This window comes from Lepus europaeus, chromosome 18 (genome assembly GCF_033115175.1).
Source record: "Lepus europaeus isolate LE1 chromosome 18, mLepTim1.pri, whole genome shotgun sequence".
NCBI classification, from domain to species: Eukaryota; Metazoa; Chordata; class Mammalia; order Lagomorpha; family Leporidae; genus Lepus; species Lepus europaeus.
Genome location: NC_084844.1, coordinates 6,538,901 through 6,556,450, shown reverse-complemented (window position 1 = coordinate 6,556,450; position 17,550 = coordinate 6,538,901). Strand labels below are relative to the sequence as shown.

General features: G+C 62.1%; 1 protein-coding gene across 2 annotated transcripts in view; it reads right to left on the bottom strand.

Moving 5' to 3' along the window:
* SDK2 (sidekick cell adhesion molecule 2) overlaps positions 1-17,103 on the bottom strand; it is a 244,342-nt gene extending 227,239 nt beyond the window's left edge. For both annotated transcript variants that reach the window (XM_062216721.1, XM_062216722.1), the window contains exon 1: positions 16,675-17,103. In XM_062216721.1, coding sequence (XP_062072705.1) covers positions 16,675-16,738 — 64 coding nt within the window. In that variant the 5' untranslated portion in view covers positions 16,739-17,103. The remainder of the gene's footprint in view (positions 1-16,674) is intronic.
* Positions 17,104-17,550: the final 447 nt, after the last annotated feature.

Here is a 17,550-nt window from a genome sequence, read left to right as displayed (position 1 = left end):
AAATCCTCTTCCCACGCCCGCATCTCCACCTTCAAGCCCCATGGAGCTCCACAGGCCCCGTTCCTCCAAGGTCCCGTCTTCCTCTAAGTCCTTCCTGCTTCCCCAGCCGGGAGCCATCTCTTCCCCGTCTGAACACAGCTTCTCATTTTATTTTCACTTATTAACGCCTATTTCTGTATCGCTCGCTACTTGCCAGAAGCTCTTCGAAGGGCTCTTCCAAATAACTTGGCTAAATGTCCCAGCGTGAGTGCTGTCATCCCCAATTTACAGGCAGGGAAACTGAGGCTCGGAGAGGGTAAGCCACTTGCCCAGGGCCACAGAGGCAGTCTGGCTCCTGGGTCCTAGCTCCCTCCACCCCCACAGTTCTGCCTATAACTGCTTGAGGCCCCATCAATAGGGAGGAACAGGGACTCCTGACTCTGCCTCGGGCCCTGGGGTGAGGGAGGAGGCTGTACCCTAACCCAATTCAGTTCCCTCGGCTCGGTCAGTGCAGCAAGGGGACAATGCTGGTGCCTGATCTTGCCTGATGCCGGGCCTCTGACTCCCAAAGGGTCAGCTCACAGCACTGGCCGTGGACCGCCGACTTCCAGCTCCCTCCTGCATGTGAGCCGGCCTGGGCCACCCTGTGCTTTCCTGGGAGTTACAGAGCCACACTGTGTACAGGACCCCCTTAAATAAGTGAGGAGCTCCCTCGGAGCTCTCCCGCGCTGTCCCCTGGAGGAGGCGCCGCTGAGTTTATTGGTGGGGGCGATTCCTTTCCATGTGTCCTTCCTGTCTCGCAGACAGCACTGCAGATGGACAGCCGGCCGCTGGGCTGCCTGGCCAGGAGGAGGACTGGGTGGGTGGGCTCAGGCTCTGGGTTCCCTCCCAAGGGCCTTCACTGCTGGGGCAGGGGCAGGGGAGCGCGGAGAACTGGGACTCAAAAAGCAGTGTGAGGCCGGCCCCCTGCACCCCCAGGAACGCAGACCGAACCGGAGGCTCCTGGGTAAGAAGGGTCTCTCCTCTCGAATCTAAAGACAGCTCCGGCAGCAGCAGAACCCCAGTGCTCCCCCGCACCCCCAATACCACTGAGCACCCATCACCTGGGGCGCTTAACCTGCAGCCGCCAACTCACCAGGGCCAGGCTGGGGCACGGGATTCTGCACTCCCAGCCAACGCTGAGTGGAGCTGATGCTGCCAGTACGAGAGGGGCCCTCAGTCCCTCAAGGACCTGTTGCCTCCCCAGACCCTGGATTAAGCAGGGGTCTTCACTAAGCACCTGCTGTGTGCCTGGAGCCCCAGGCAGTGCCACAGCAGGCGGCTGCACCCAGCCCCGCGGGGTCTTCCTCAGAGTCGGCCCAGGCCCGGAGGGAAGCAGGCGCGGAGGATCCAGCCTTTCTGGGCAGTGTACATGGTTGGCCCATTCTGCAGATGAGGCAATGGAGGCTGGGAGAGGTTCCCTATCTTGCCGAGGTCTCACTGCGTGTGAGCAGCAGGGCCAGCCCTCCAGGCAGGCTGTGTTCTGGCCTCAAAGCCCGTGGCATGCTGTGCACGGGCTTCCATGAGATAAGGAGCCAGAGGCAAAGACGGCAGCACATACCAGGCAGGACCGGGCAGGCACCCGAGATGTTGAATCCCAGCTCTGCCCCTCCGCTCCCCAGCCTGCCACGGTCAAGGTCAAGATGAGCTCCTGGTCTGAGCTGGAGAAGTCTCTAGGTTTTGTTAGCCATCTTCTCTCATTCTTTTTTTATTTTTTATTTATTTATTTATTTTTGACAGGCAGAGTGGACAGTGAGAGAGAGAGAGAGACAGAGAGAAAGGTCTTCCTTTGCCGTTGGTTCACTCTCCAATGGCCGCTGCGACCAGCGCACCGTGCTGATCCAATGGTAGGAGCCAGGTGCTTATTCTGGTCTCCCATGGGGTGCAGGACCCAAGCACTTGGGCCATCCTCCACTGCACTCCCTGGCCACAGCAGAGAGCTGGCCTGGAAGAGGGGCAACCGGGACAGAATCCGGTGCCCCGACCGGGACTAGAACCCGGTGTGCCGACGCCGCAAGGCAGAGGATTAGCCTAGTGAGCCGCAGCGCCGGCCCTTCTCTCATTCTTGTCTTACCCCTGGGCCCTGAGACAAGAGGGCCGCTGCCTTGGAGTCCAGCACCAGGGGAGGGGGCAAAGCCCAGGGCTCTCAGAGGGCTGGAAGCTCCGCTTGACAAAGCAGGAAACAGGCCTGCGGAGAGCCGGCAGGGCAGGCGTCCCGGGCCTGCGACCTGTGCACCCACAGCTGCTCAACACTCACAAGGGCCTCCCCTCGGGGTAATGCTTCCCAGACACGGGCTTGAGAGACGTAACAATTTTTCTAATGAGAGACCCACGTCTCATCTTGCACTGGAACCTGCAAATTACATCTCTGGGGCTGCCAGGGTTGGGGAACGTACCAGGGCCAGCCCCTGTTTCAGAGCGGCTCCCGTGGCATGGGAGTGAGCAGCAGGGCTAAGCCACACAGAGCTGGGTTTGTGGGGCAGGCTGGTGCAGGCCCACACCTCCAGGGCGGCCGCTGCCCGGAGCACTGGAAAACTCTAGCAGAGACAGGAGCGAGGAAAGAGGACGTGAGCGGGCTGGGAAAGTGACACCTGGACAGCAGATGGGCATGGCCTCCCCGGTGTGTGGGCACAGGTGGGGAGGCTGGCGGGGGAGGACAGGGCCAGCTGTCCCCAGGGCCCCGAACTCTCTAGGGAAACCTCTACCCCAACACCACCCAATCCCTGAGGGCTCAGCTGTGCCAGCCTGTCTCCAGGGTGCCCTGCGACCTGAGCCAAGCTCTCCCTTTGCTTCTGGGATTGGTCAAAGGACAAGGGAAAAGCCAGGACGACTTAATTGAGGAGTTTGGGCCTGGTCCGGAAGTCCCAACTCGGAGGGGCGGCCCCTTACCCCTATCTCGCCACAGCCCCTCGTTACTCAAGCCTGATGCCGGGCTCAGAGCTGGCATTCATTCCTCTGGGACCGCCGTCCCCCTGGAGACAGGTGCTGGCACCAGGCAGGGCTGGGGGAGGAATGCGAAGCCTGGGCAGGACGGGCAGCTGGGCTTCCTCGGGCCCAGCATATTCTCAGAGGTCAGGAATGGGGAGCTTTGTGGAGGGGGGGGTGTCTCAGCCCCAGGGTCCTGGTCCATGGTGTGCACATTCAAGGGTTTCGGATTTACCTAGGAGTTGAGAACCACGGTACTGGGCACGGCCCCGCTAGTAGAGGTCCGGGCTGGCAGGGGACACGGGACCTCAGGGCATCGTCACAAAATCAGCCCAGATAAACTCGCTCTGCTGCCCCATTTCCTTGGTGCCTGGGGCGGTCTCATCCAGACGCCCGGGGCCGGTAGCAGATTTAAACACAGGTTACGGGGTGGGGGGAGGCAGATGGACAGAGCCCAGCCAGCGGGAGCAGTCCAACAGCGACTGTCGCCGCATTTCATCCACTCAGCTGCCTCCTCCTGTGTGCCCAGGGTCTCCCTGGAGAGGGGTGGGTGTTAACATCCGGGGCTCACTGGTGAACAGGGAGGCAGGAAGGAGGCGCCCGGGGCCGGCCCCTGAAGCTGCGCCAATGGCTACTCCTCACATCCCGTCCCCCTTCTCTGGTGGGAGGAAGTTCCCTGGCAGCCTCCCACTCAACTCAAACTCCCCTGTGCCTCCTGGCTCTTGGCCCTGGGCACACGAGACCATGGGCAGAGCTTGGAGCTTCTAGCCCGTCCCCGAGCTCTGGGAGTCACTTGGAACTCAGGGCAGTAAGGACACACTGCACTGGCAACCGCAGGCTGACATCCCTCTACATGCTGCGAGTCGGCTCCTCCACAGCCCGGCAGCTGCTCCCCGGCCCGCCTCCTCCGCCAGCCAAAGGCTGGCAGCTGTGCCCAAGGGCTGGACTGCCCGTGCCTGGATGCTCTGGCCTCCTGCTGGTTTCTGAGGCTCCCTGCTCCCCGTGCCTTGTAGCCCTGCCACTCCCCATCCTGCTGATCTGACCATCCTCCCAGCTCAGATGCCCACACGGAGTATGCAGCCTGGAAAAGGGAGGCATAGCAACCTCAGGCCTGCCACAGGTTGCTTTCTAGCCAATGAGAACACCTTGGCCAGCACCAGTAGGGGCGGGGCCTACAACCCAGGCTCCCGAGCTCTGTGCCTTGGGACACCTCACTCCCTCCCTCAGTCCCATCCCCTCCTCTGGTAATGAGGGGCCCTGTGCAATCTGGCCTCAGAGACTGAGTTCCAGCACACCTACTGCCGCTGGGGGCAGAGGAGGGGTCAGGGAAGTGAGCAAAGCCCAGGTGCACCTGCTCATCACACCGGGGTGTAGCTGGACAAATTGGCCACACTTCTCTCCTGGTGCCAGGCCTCTGTGAGATGGGGCAAGGTCCCTGGGGCCAAGTACAATTAGACATTGAATGCTGCTAGGTGCGCACCTGCTGCCCACACCTGCCCCACACACTGCAAGGATGAGCACCAAGCCCCAGTGCCCCCTGGGGAAGCATCAGCTTCACTATGAAGCCTTCTGCAGGCAGCGTTCTCGGGCCACCCTCTGGTGCACTGGGTCCCCACCTGCACTTGGTAACGCGCACACCGTCCTACGTGACCGCCCTCCAGCCTGCCAGTCTCTATAGGACAGACAGACACAGGGCCCACCTCCCTCCAGCCTGCCAGTCTCTACAGGACAGACAGACACAGGGCCCACCTCCCTCCAGCCTGCCAGTCTCTACAGGACAGACACAGGGCCCACCTCCCTCCAGCCTGCCAGTCTCTACAGGACAGACAGACACAGGGCCCACCTCCCTCCAGCCTGCCAGTCTCTACAGGACAGACAGACACAGGGCCCACCTCCCTCCAGCCTGCCAGTCTCTACAGGACAGACAGACACAGGGCCCACCTCCCTCCAGCCTGCCAGTCTCTACAGGACAGACAGACACAGGGCCCACCTCCCTCCAGCCTGCCAGTCTCTACAGGACAGACAGACACAGGGCCCACCTCCCTCCAGCCTGCCAGTCTCTACAGGACAGACAGACACAGGGCCCACCTCCCTCCAGCCTGCCAGTCTCTACAGGACAGACACAGGGCCCACCTCCCTCCAGCCTGCCAGTCTCTACAGGACAGACAGACACAGGGCCCACCTCCCTCCAGCCTGCCAGTCTCTACAGGACAGACAGACACAGGGCCCACCTCCCTCCAGCCTGCCAGTCTCTATAGGACAGACAGACACAGGGCCCACCTCCCTCCAGCCTGCCAGTCTCTATAGGACAGACAGACACAGGGCCCACCTCCCTCCAGCCTGCCAGTCTCTACAGGACAGACAGACACAGGGCCCACCTCCCTCCAGCCTGCCAGTCTCTATAGGACAGACACAGGGCCCACCTCCCTCCAGCCTGCCAGTCTCTATAGGACAGACACAGGGCCCACCTCCCTCCAGCCTGCCAGTCTCTATAGGACAGACAGACACAGGGCCCACCTCCCTCCAGCCTGCCAGTCTCTGCAGGACAGACAGACACAGGGCCCACCTCCCTCCAGCCTGCCAGTCTCTACAGGACAGACAGACACAGGGCGCACCAGCACAGACGCCTTCAGCTCAGCTACCACCGTGACACCCTACTCGGGCCACAAGGGGAAGCCCCTTCCTTCAAACCCATATGCCAGGCCTCAAAGTGGGGTCCCCAAGAGAGCAGCAGCAAAACCTGGGAACCTGTCAGAAATGCACATTCCCAGGCCCCATTCCAGACCCTCAGCTTCAAAAGCATTGTGTGTGTGTGTGTGTGTGAGAGAGAGAGAGAGAGAGAGGTGGTCTCCGTGTGTGTGTGAGAGAGAGATGGTCTGTGTGTGTGTGTGTGAGAGAGAGAGATGGTCTGTGTGTGTGTTTGTGTGTGTGTGTGTGTGAGAGAGAGAGAGAGAGAGAGAGAGAGGTGGTCTCTGTGTGTGTGTGTGTGTGAGAGAGAGAGAGAGAGAGAGAGGTGGTCTCCGTGTGTGTGTGAGAGAGAGAGAGAGAGGTGGTCTCCGTGTGTGTGTGAGAGAGAGATGGTGTGTGTGTGTGTGTGTGTGTGTGTGTGAGAGAGAGAGAGAGAGGTGGTCTCCGTGTGTGTGTGAGAGAGAGAGAGAGATGGTCTGTGTGTGTGTGTGAGAAAGAGAGAGAGATGGTCTGTGTGTGTGTTTGTGTGTGTGTGAGTGAGAGAGAGAGAGAGAGAGAGGTGGTCTCCGTGTGTGTGTGAGAGAGAGATGGTCTGTGTGTGTGTGTGAGAGAGAGAGAGAGAGAGAGAGAGGTGGTCTCCGTGTGTGTGTATGTGTGTGAGAGATGGTCTCTGTGTGTGTGTATATGTGTGAGAGATGGTCTCCATGTTTGTGTGTGTGTGAGAGAGAGAGATGGTCTGTGTGTGTGTGTTTGTGTGTGTGTGTGTGAGAGAGAGAGAGAGAGGTGGTCTCCGTCTCCGTGTGTGTATGTGAGAGAAAGATGGTCTGTGTGTGTGTGAGCGAGAGAGAAATGGTTTCCGTGTGTGTGTGTGTGTGTACGTGAGAGAGAGATGATCTGTGTGTGTGTATGAGAGAGATGGACTCCATCTGTGTGTATGTGTGTGCAAGATGGCCTCTGTGTGTGTGTATATGTGTGAGAGATGGTCTCCATGTTTGTGTGTGTGTGAGAGAGAGAGATGGTCTCTGTGTGTGTGTGTGTGTGAGCGAGAGAGATGGTCTGTGTGTGTGTGTGTGCACACATGTACATGTGTATGAGAGGGTTTCCAGGCAGGTGCATTCTAACAAGCCATCAGGAGACGCCAATGTCAGCTCAAGTGTGAGACCCACTGCTCCCAGCCACCCTCTCACCTCCATAGCTGGTGGGCTACGCCTGGGCTCCAAGAAAGTGGTTCCTGAGACCCCTCTCACCCCTTCCATCCCACCGTCCTCCAGCCCCCAGGAACCCCCAAGGCCCGGCACTACAAGGAACCTGAGTCTTCTCCGCCTGCCCACCCGTAAGCCCCAGGACATGTGTCTTGGCTCCACTTCACTCAGGCCAGCGGCCAAGGCCCCAGGGCCCCTGGAGCTCTCCCCAGCAGAGGCAGAAGGTGGAGCCCAAGGCCTCCTCCTCACGCCCGAGGCCGGGCATTCCAAGTTCCTGGAGACACAATAAGTTCTAACATAGCGGGCAGGGTGCAGGCCAGGGGGTGCAGACAATGGGCCTTGTGTTCGTCCCCACGCCTTCCTGCTCTGGAACCAGGGCTCACAAGGGATGCTGGGCCATCAAAAGCCACACTGTCCACCAGGCTGGTCCCGTCTGGCTCTGCCCAGGGCCCGGGCTGAACTGCCCTCCCTTCTCCTGAGGGTCTCCAACACCTCGTAGGTTCCTCGTCCACCGTGGCCTTGGGGAAAGGGGTTCAATGCCAGCACCCGCCTTCCCCTTCGCCCGGGGGCCCTGGGGCAGTGGACAGAGCTCTCCAGCCACCCGAAGCCACGTCCAGGAGCAGCTCGCCTCCCGTGGCTGATCTCTCTTCATTAGTGCAATCACGTCAACGCTGACAGCCGCGTATTTATTACTGTCCTGACGACAACCATTTTTCACCCAGTGATGCGCACACTGATAATGAGCTTGGAGCGGAGCTAATGAGGAGCTCCCCTCGGCCCTGCTTGGCAGCTCTGGGCCCCGAGACGCCTGCTTGCCAACCCACTGCCTGCCTGTGGACTCTGCACCGGGGCGGGGAGGAGGGATGCCAAATGGGAAGGTCAAAGGTCACCAGGCTGCACAGGCCAGAGCTGTCCAAAGCCAGCGCGTGTGCTAAACCCCCCATCCTCACCCTGGGGAGGGGACTCCCGGGCTGGCTGAATAACAAGACACAATCTGAAGGCCCCGTCTCAGGGCAGAAGCATCTCCTCCATTCTGGGTTTCGAATCCTTGAGTCTGGCCCGTGGGAGAGAAACCACAGGGCAAGGGCAGGCTGGCTGCCCAGCGGGAGCCTGGGGCCGGATGGAGGCCCTGGGGTCCGGGTCCTACAGCACAAGAGCCTCTGGGAGGAGGAGACTGAACCCACTCAGGAACGCACGGCAGAGCCCGGGCAGCGCAAGGTGCCTGGGGCTGCTACAGGGACACCTGCCACTACACTGAGGAAGGGTCCTTGGCTAACGCCCTTGGGACCAGCGTTTCAATAGGATCTGGCTCCCAAATTCCTGCCGGGCATCTTAAGTCAGTGGCCCGTAACCCAATCACAGTGTTCAGGAGGTGGGGCGGGCGGACCGGCCACTGGGGGCGTGCCCTTGGAAGGCGGTGCTCGCCAGAGTTACAGAAGCCCCAACTGAACCCACTTTCTCTCTCTCCGTCTCCCTCCCCCCCCCCCCCCCCCCCCGGCTCACCACGCACTCCACCCTCACAGAGGCCAAGCCATTGGGGCTGCCCGATCCTGGACTTGAACCTCTAAAACTGGAGCCCTTTCTCCAAGAGTTAGCTGCCATTCATCTTTCGTTACCAAAATGGCAAATTGGCTGATAAACACCCTCAGCTCTTCTGGAGGGCTCCTAACTGGAGAAAGGCCCTGTGCCGTGGACGAGGTCACCTGGGACCCCGGAGAAAGGCCCTGTGCCGTGGACGTGGTCACCTGGGACCCCGGAGAAAGGCCCTGTGCCGTGGACGAGGTCACCTGGGACCCCGGAGAAAGGCCCTGTGCCGTGGACGTGGTCACCTGGGACCCCAACACCCTTGATCAAGGATCAAGGAGTCTGCACCTTCAGCAGCGTCTGCTTGGAGTCTTCGAGAAACATGTCTCCTTCGGTGTGGTGGTGACAGGGTTGCCCAAATTAGGAGGGAGCGGGTTCCTGGGAGGGCCCAGGAGACAGGCCCTCCTCTAACGGGGACACAGCCATGCAGGGTCGCCTGGGGACGGGAGCCTCACCTCCCTACCCTGGAAGGCATCACCCTACAGACCAGTCACGGCCGATAGCTGCGGTGGTGGGGATACAGCTGGAGTACAACTGCTTTAAAGACAGGTATACGAATGAAACATTACAGAAAACATTCAACCACAGATGACTGGAATGTGTGTGCGCGTGTGTGCACATGTGTGTGTGGATGTGTGTGTGCGTGAAGCATCTGAGACTCCCACAGATCATGTGACCCCAGGTTTTCACGCATCCTCCCACGGGGGTCTAAGAAGCCTGGGGGCAGACACGCCACACCTTCTTGCCGGATCCATTTGCTTTCCAACTTCACTCTGTGTGTTAAAATCGAATTCACACAGACTATGGAAGAGCATGTAAATGTCCACGTATTTAAAAAATAAAATCTTAAAAAGGAAAAGGTCACGCAGAGAGCAGGCAGCTTCAAGCGGCACGGCCAGATCCCCCAGGGCACGTGTCTGCTCCGCTCCACCATTAGCGCCGGCGTGGACGAGTCTGAAAAAGCAGTATTTATGCCCCCAGCTTTTCACAGTGAACTTTCAGCCACATGGGCTAAAAGCCTGGCCCAGGGGGACCCCGGGAGACTCGCAGTGGTGGTCCTGAGGCCTGCACGGGTTCCCTTCGCTCCAATTTTAACACCGCCCCTTTAAAGAGTTCGCTAATTAACTGGGAAAAATCGTTGATACCTAATACCTCCACCCTTGTTGATGGAGGGTTACTGCCTGAACTTGAGGGGTTTATAATTAAAGCAATCAGTCACACATGCACATTAAAAGGTCATTCACAATCAACAAGGTCACGGTGCCAGTGGAACGTGTGCACCTGCAGCAGTCTGAGTGTGGGGCGTTCGGAGGCCATATCTCAGGTGGCCAGGACGGCTTCACGCTGGGGAGATGGGAGGCATCTGGGTCCGTGGAGGGGAGAAACAGAGGGAAGAGTGCCGATGGTCTTCTGGGGGGAGCCCGGTGGAGGGGGCAGGAGGAGGCGACACCGCAACAGCAGGTGGGGCCACGCCATGGACACCACAGCTCTGCAGAGGCCACAGAGGGCCTGTGAGCCGGGGAGTCACAGGGCAGGTCCCACCATCCAGACCCGTGGGCAAGCAGACGGGTGACGTCAGGAGGGGGCTCCGAGTCCCCTTGGAGAGAGGAGAAGCCCTCACCGGCCTCTGTCCTGTGCCCGCCCAAGCAGGGCCAGACACCTGCGGTCACACCAGACAACACGACTCCTGATCCCCTGGGGCCGTGTGGCCGAGGGGCTCCTGAGGGTGGACATCTTGGCCAACTTGAGAGCCCTGGTCTGGGACACGGCTGGCCCGCGTCCATCGGATCTTGGGAGTCAAATGACCTTGGCACGTTACTTAACAGCTCCGACTCCAACAATAACAACCTTATCCACAAAGCTAATGCTTCCTGGCCAACCTCCTACACGGGCCGGAGCGGAGAGCAGATGGGACATCCGTGGAAGCCACCCCACGTCAATTTGAGGTTTCACAAAAGGCTCCAGTGAACACACTCACCTTCGGGTCCAAACAGCCGGTAATAGCTTACCACTCGGGCTCTCTGTGGCAGATACGCATTTGAAGCTGGCGATGGAGACCATCTCCACCAAACAAATCAATCCCTAACGGAAGAAGCTAAGGAGCCACTGGCAGATCTGGGAAAGACAAAGGCTGCAAAGACCTTTGAGCCCAGAGCGCCTGCCACCCAAAGCTGACCTTGCTTCACTGACTCCAAGACGGAACAGTGACGTGACAAGCACCCACACAGAGTTTACTACACACTAAGCACTGTTCTAAGCCCATCTCACGGGACCCGGCCACGACCCCATGAAGTCCCGCTGTTACCCCCACTTTGCAGATACTCAGACCAAGGCACAGAGAGGCTATGGAACTCATCGAAGCAGCGAACGGCAGGTAGGGCGGGAACCCGGGGAGTCGTCTGTGCTTCAGGGTCCCTGGACGCTGTGCTGTCTCCCTGTGCCCTCCACTGTCACCGTCTGGTGCTGACAGTTCACGGGCAGGCACTGCCGTTCGTGGTGACGACCCAGGAGTACGGGTGCCCACTGCCCAGATCTGGGCACCCCAACAACTGCCTCCCTGGTTGGTATCTGGAGAGAGGGGCCCAGGCGGAAGTTTCTAGGGTCCTGGCTCTGGCAGGCCCTGGACGGTCACCAGTCTGCCCAGGAAGCTACGGCAAATAACACTATAACATCAACCCAAGTGACGGCAAACTGCACTTTCTGCTCTTGGGTCCTGCGTTGCTACCAGCTTCCCACGTGGCATCGCACAGTGCCTCCCAGTGCCTCCCCCAGCCCGCACTGCATTCCAGTTAGAAGTCTCCTGTGCGGCTTGGTCAGCCGCAAACCAGCCAGGAATGCCTGAGTGACCTGAAGGAGGTCCCTCAAAGAGCCTGAGGACACCCCAACCCCAGGGAGGGGACAAGGCACAGGAGGAGAGAGCTGGGGGGAGGGAGATGGGGAGATCCAAACTCTGCAGCCTTCTCTGGTCTCCCCGGGTCTCGGTGCAATACCACTGTGGGACATCTCTGGTGGTGGTGGGGAGGTCCTGGCTCGCTGGGAAGATGGTGACGGAGGCTGTGGAGGGCAGGGTGGCTTGGGACAACAGGAAGAGGGCAGATCACGGACCAGGGTCCGAATCCCGACTCCCTGACCGCCCGGCTGCAGAACCTGGGGGTCTTTATCCTTGTTGAGCGCCAGTCTGCCCACGTGCTGGAGTCACGGGGCAATGGACGCAGACAATGGCTGTGATGCACCCAGCCGTGAACTCACCCAGAAGCAGAACCGCGCCCCTCCTCTCCCCCGCCGACATGAGTTCTAGGGTGGGCAGGGAGAAGATGCAGGTGAACGACAGAGAGAAGATCCCAGGGTGGAAAATCTGAAATCCACGTGCGGTTGGGAAGACCACAGTGACGAGAGGCAGAGAGCAGCAGCCGTGGGCACACAGAGTGGGGCGGACACAGAGTGGGGCGGACACAGCCGTGGGAGGGAGTGGCAGGAGTGTCCCGCCCCAGGGTGTACATGGCGGGCTCCAGGAACACAGAGGTGCTGTCATGGGGATGACATGACCAGGAGGCCATGGAGGTGGTGGCTTGTGTGAGGGGACGGGAAGAGCAGTGGTTAGGACAGGGGCGCACTTAACATTAAGAACGTGTTTCGAGGGATCTGGGCCCTCCCACTTCATCATCCAGAACAACCCCACGTGACAGCTAACACTCATCCCAAACTCGATTTCCCCATTCTACAGATGAGAAAACAGAGGCTCAGAGCGGCATCGCCCAGGGGAGGATGGAAGCCAGGTGGGGGACGTCACCCGGCCGCTCCAGACACCCAGCCCCGGGAGCCTGATGACGCAGGCTCTGCAGCTCCCCTGCCTGCCTGCCTGGCACCCCAGGACCCCGGGCAGCTCCAGACAGTCCCTGGCTCCGCACTGCTCACGGGCCCTGCCTGTGCCCGGCACGTGGACGGCAGGGGTGGGAGGACGGGATGTCTCAGCAACGGGCTTGTTTCCTTTCCATCACAGGCGGTGGCCGCTGCCGGCAGCCACCGCTGGCCCATTTGTTGCTATTGGCATCCCAAGGCCCCGCATTACGATGACTAATTCCCACCGCCGTAGGCAAATCCAGGGCCGGCGGCAGCCACGTGCTCGGGGGGAGGGGCGGGGTGGAAATCCCACAGGCAGCACACTGACACCCACTGTCAGTTCCCACCCAGGGTCCTGACTCCCGAGGGGCCAGTCAGCAGGGGTGTGTGGGGGCGAGGTCCAGGCCAACCGGAGGACCCCCTCCATCACAGCCACACCACCACCCCTCTCTTCATCGGCACAAAGCAAAACCCACAGCCAGCTGGTCTTGCGAGAGCGCCAGTCCGCCTTCACAAAGGGCCGGCTTGCAGAGACCAGGCGGGACTTGTGCGGGTTTGTGGAGCCGGGAGGGCGCTGGGTGATGTTCCATGCGTCCTCCAAGTGTAGCGCAAGGCTCCTGCTAGCCCTCAGCCCGGAGGACGGGCCCGTTCCCCTGGCCCTGCTCCCTCCTGTGGTACAAAGTCAAATGCATTCCAGTGTGCACTTGAACACACCAGGCACTGCTTAAACAGAGAGCTGCTGTGAGGGTCTGGCCTCCTGCCCAGCCTCCCTCTCTGATCAGACGAGGCTCTCGGCCCCTGCCCAGCCTTCCAGCGGAGGACATAAGGGAGAGGCAGTCGATAAATATTTGCTGAGCAAATGCTCGCCAGGAAGGGTTTCCAGGCAGGTGTCAGGCTGCCCTGTGATGTGGGCTCTTGGGTGGGGGTCCTGACGCTTCCTCCCAGGCAGAGGGACTTCCCGCCGCCAGTGGTCGTGCCCGACCCTATCACTCATCACACCATTGCTAGAATGTTCCAGACTCCCCCGACTGAAACCAGGAGGCATGGGAGAAGGGAGAGCGAGCAGGACGCCTCCCAGCCGGCTCCCATGCAGGGCTCATGACGGCGGAGCCCGAGGCAAACACGACATTCGCCCTCCTGGTAATTAGCAAGAGGCCCTGATCGATAAGTTATTTTTTGCTGTCAGTAATTAATAATTACAGCTTAGCCACACCATGTAATTAAACTTTCATCCCGCTCCCTCGTGTGCTGTTTGGCTTTTATTGTGATTAGCTCCCAGCACTAAACTTTCTCCCCTCGGAGCCCTCCACGAGCCGCTGGAGCCGAGGTCTCCAGTTCTCCTTCAGGGTCTTCCCTCCGCCGGGTTCACCCAGCTCAGCCTCCCTGTTGTTCTCACAAACCCAGGCATGGTTCCTTGGAAAGAACCTTCTAGATGGCTGCTTGGCTGCTGCCGCCCCCCCCCCCCCCCTTCCAGCCTGCAGGGCCCTGGAGGCCAGCCTCGCAAGGTGTTTGCTAAAATGCTGACTTCCAGACCTTTGCAATGAGCACCCAGAGGTGGGGCCCAGGAGTCTGCATTGCACTAGGGGCCTGGGAGCCAAGAGCTCAGGGCCGGTCTTTGAGACACAGTCCTGTAGCCGTGGAAGGAAGCCGGGGACAGCACTTGAGTGAGGAAAAGGCATCCAAGGTCTCCGGGTGGGTGGCAGGGACCACGCTGCGTAGTGCCCTGGCTCATGTGTTGACACAACCATCGCGACACCTGCCTCGGTCCACGTACCTGGCACCCGCTGGGGCCTCCCACACCCTCAGCACAACCCAGATCTCCCTATCAGCTGTGTCACATGGAGCTCATATACCCAATGTACAGGGGAAGAAACTGAGGCCTCTCCAGCTGAGCAGCAAAGCCAGACCACGAGCCCCTGCTTCCTCCTGCTGCCAGGAGCAATGCTCTTTGCAACATCGGCCCACCTGGCTCGGGAGACTACTGGGGGGGGGGGGGAGATGGCCAGGGGCAGCCCTCGGTACAACCAGGTGAGGGTGCTCAGACCCAGCACCTGGAGGGAGAAGGCGGCTCAGTCCGGATGAAACGAGCAGCGGCGGTCAATGTGAGGTCCTACTGAGGAGGTGCACCATGCCTGGGTTTGTGAGAACAACAGGGAGGCTGAGCTGGGTGAACCCGGCGGAGGGAAGACCCTGAAGGGAGAAGGCGGCTCAGTCCGGATGAAACGAGCAGCGGCGGTCAATGTGAGGGCTTACTGAGGAGGTGCACCTGCCCGGCCCGTCACACCTGGAGAACGGGGCTCACCGGCTAGGAGGGGACATGGCTGCTCCCCAAAGGCCACCGACCTGAGGAGACACACTCTAACCCCAAAGAGAAGGGACCTCATCCTAACCCCACCCCTTCCAACACTCCCACCCAGCACCGCCCCAAGCCCAGGGGCTGCGTACCCACACTCCCCTGCAAGGCTCACCCCTGGAGACAAATGCCAGGAAGGGCGCTCAGAGGTGGGGGACACAAACGGAGCGGCACGGACCCGGGCAGCCCAATGCTCAAAAAGGCAGTGGCCAGATGCCAACAGGGAGTGCACCCATCACAGAGACCATCACTGCTTCTGACGGGCCGGGCCCTCCCTGGGGCAGCTGGGGACAGGAGGTAGCCTGGGGTCCTGGTCCCAGGTGGATGGGGCAGGTGTGGAGCTGGGGTAGGTGGAGGAGGGGGCAGAAGGGGCACCATGACCTCGAAGGAAAGGCCAGCAGGTGCCCCAGGGACTGACGGGACTGAAGAGAACTGAGGGGAGCCACCCGTCCCTGAGGGAGTCAGGGAGTGACAAAGTCGAAAGTGTCCAGGCAGGCGTGCCCCCCAGCCCCCCTCATCTCCTGGCCGTGGGCATCTCTGGAGAAATCTGCCTGGCAGGTGGCCCAGGGCAGACTGTAGCTCACTCCTGTTTGCCAGGTCACTGTCCTCCGGGGACCTTGCCAAGCTGGGTCCCACCCACGGGCTGTCCTGTCCGGTGGGTCCTGGTGCCAGCCAGAGGAGCTGGGAGGTCCCAGGCCTGATCCTGCCTGGGTGGGGAGGGGGTGGGAACCACAGAACGTCCCTGGGCAAGCCACTGAGTGCCTCAGAGCCTCAGTTTCCCCACCTGACAAATGGTTACTAGAATCAGACGACCTCCGAGGTCCCCGCCTACTGGAATATTTTATGATGACCATAAAAATAATAACTTTTATTACCTTACATTTATGGAGCTCGTTACAGAATTTCTAAGTGCTTTTCCGTAAATTACCTCGTAAAACCCTCCCCGCCACCCTGCCGGGGGGAGAACTGATCATTTTCATCTCTCTGATCTGGGAAGTGCCCCGCGCGGAGCGCTCGGGGGTCCCTTTTACCCCGCAGGCGCCACGGCCCCCCAGGCTGCAGACCACCGCCCCCCCCCACCCTCACCCGGCGCCCCGAGGCGGGTCGGGGGCCGCTCTCCAGCCGGGAAGAGGGAAAGCCCAGCCGGCCAGCGCCGGAGCTCCAGGGCCGGCCTCGCTCCCTCCTCCTCCAGCAGGCGCCGCTCGGACTCTGCTGGCTCCGCAGTCGCGATCAGCGCACCCCAAAGGCGAGGAGGAGCCGGAGCCGCCGCCCAGCGCCCGGGGACCGGGCCACGTCCCGGGATCTGCCCCGGGAGGGGGCCGCGCGCATCACACCCCCGGCCGCAGACCACCCGCCTCCCGCCCGCGAGGCGGCTCCGGGCCGGCGCCGGCCAGCGCCACCGCCGCAGCCCAGACAATCGAGCGACCTGTGGAGGCGGCCGGCAGGGGCGGGGCGCTGGGTGCGTCCGGGGGGGGGGGGCGGGAGAGGAGGCCGCAGACCCTCCCCCGGCACCCCCCCCCGGGGGGGGGTCGCACGACTGCGCTCGCGACCCCGCTCCAGGCCCGCGCCTCCAAGCACCCCCAGCCCCGGAGGCCGGCGCAGACCCCGGTACGTGGCCAAGCCGGGCGCTGCCCGCCCGGCGCGACCCACTCGGCACCCAGCTCACGACCCCTCTGGGCCCGCTCCCGAGTCCCGGGGCGGTCAGCGCCTGCCCGGCGGGGCCTTGCCCTTCCCCGCGGACACTGACCCCGGAGCGGGGAGCCCGGCCTGCGGAGCTCCGTGGAGCCAGGCACGGATCGGAGCGCCCCTCCCACACCGGCCGGAGGGCACCCGCGGCGGGCGGCAGAGAGCGAGCGCCCCCTCCCCACCAGGACGACCCCCGTCTCCCGCTCATTCGGAAGCCACAGGTCTCAGAGAGCCTGCCCCACCCCGAACGACCCCAAACTCAGGGTGGGGTGGGCTTGAAACTCCCCGGGGGGGGCTCCGCCGAGGCCAAGCCCGAGGTCCCAGAGACCGCCGCCCCCCTCCAGCCCCCTCCCCAGCCGACGGGACTCGGCCCCGTACCTTGGGCTCCGGCCACGCGGATCCGATGCAGAGCCAGCAGCGTCCAGATCAGCAGCCGCCACATGGTGACCAGTCTGGAGAGGGGGCCTCGGGGTCCCAGTCCCCTCCGCCCTGCTTTATAATCCGGCTGGGGTCCGGCACCCCGTGGCTTGGTCCCAGGAGTCCACGCAGCTCCGGGCTCGTGCGCTGCGCGCGGGGGTGGGGTGGGGGGCAGCTCTGGCGACCCCAGCCCCTTCCTCGCTTCTGTCCAAGTCCGGTCCCGGCGGCGCGCCCGGAAGGCGTCGGGCGCGCAAAAGAGAAAGGCACAGCCGCCCTCGCGGACTCGGGGCGCCTCCCTCCCTCCGCGCCCCAACTCCCACTTCTTCTCTCCGGCAGGGCGGCCTCCGCGGTCCGGCCGGGGCGCTGGCCACGCTCCGGAATAAACGGACAACTTCGGGAAACTTCCTCCCGCGGCCACGTTGCCCGCCCCCCGCCCCCCTCCCCGCCCCCCGGCTGGGTCCTCCGGGCAGACGCGGTCACCGCCGTTCCAGGCGCGGGGCCCCCCGGGACCCAGCCGGAGCCGCGCGCGGCGGCGGCGGCGGCAGACGAGGGTGTGGGGGTCCCTTCAGAGGTGCCAGTTGCGGGGGCGCGCAGTTAGCATAACGGGCCGGGTCTCCCTGGAGCTGAAGTTTTCTTCTCGAACTTTGCAGGCGACATCTGGCGGGGCCAAGCCGCCTCCTCTCGGCTGCACAGTCCTCGCGCCGAGTCCGGACGCTCGCTGTCCGCTCCGGGGACGCCGGGGCCAGGCGCGCCCTCGGCTCCGCGCCCAGCCGCCTAGCAAACTTTGCGGGTCCCGCGGCTCGGCGCGCAGCTCCGCGCGCCCATGTCCGCGCCGGC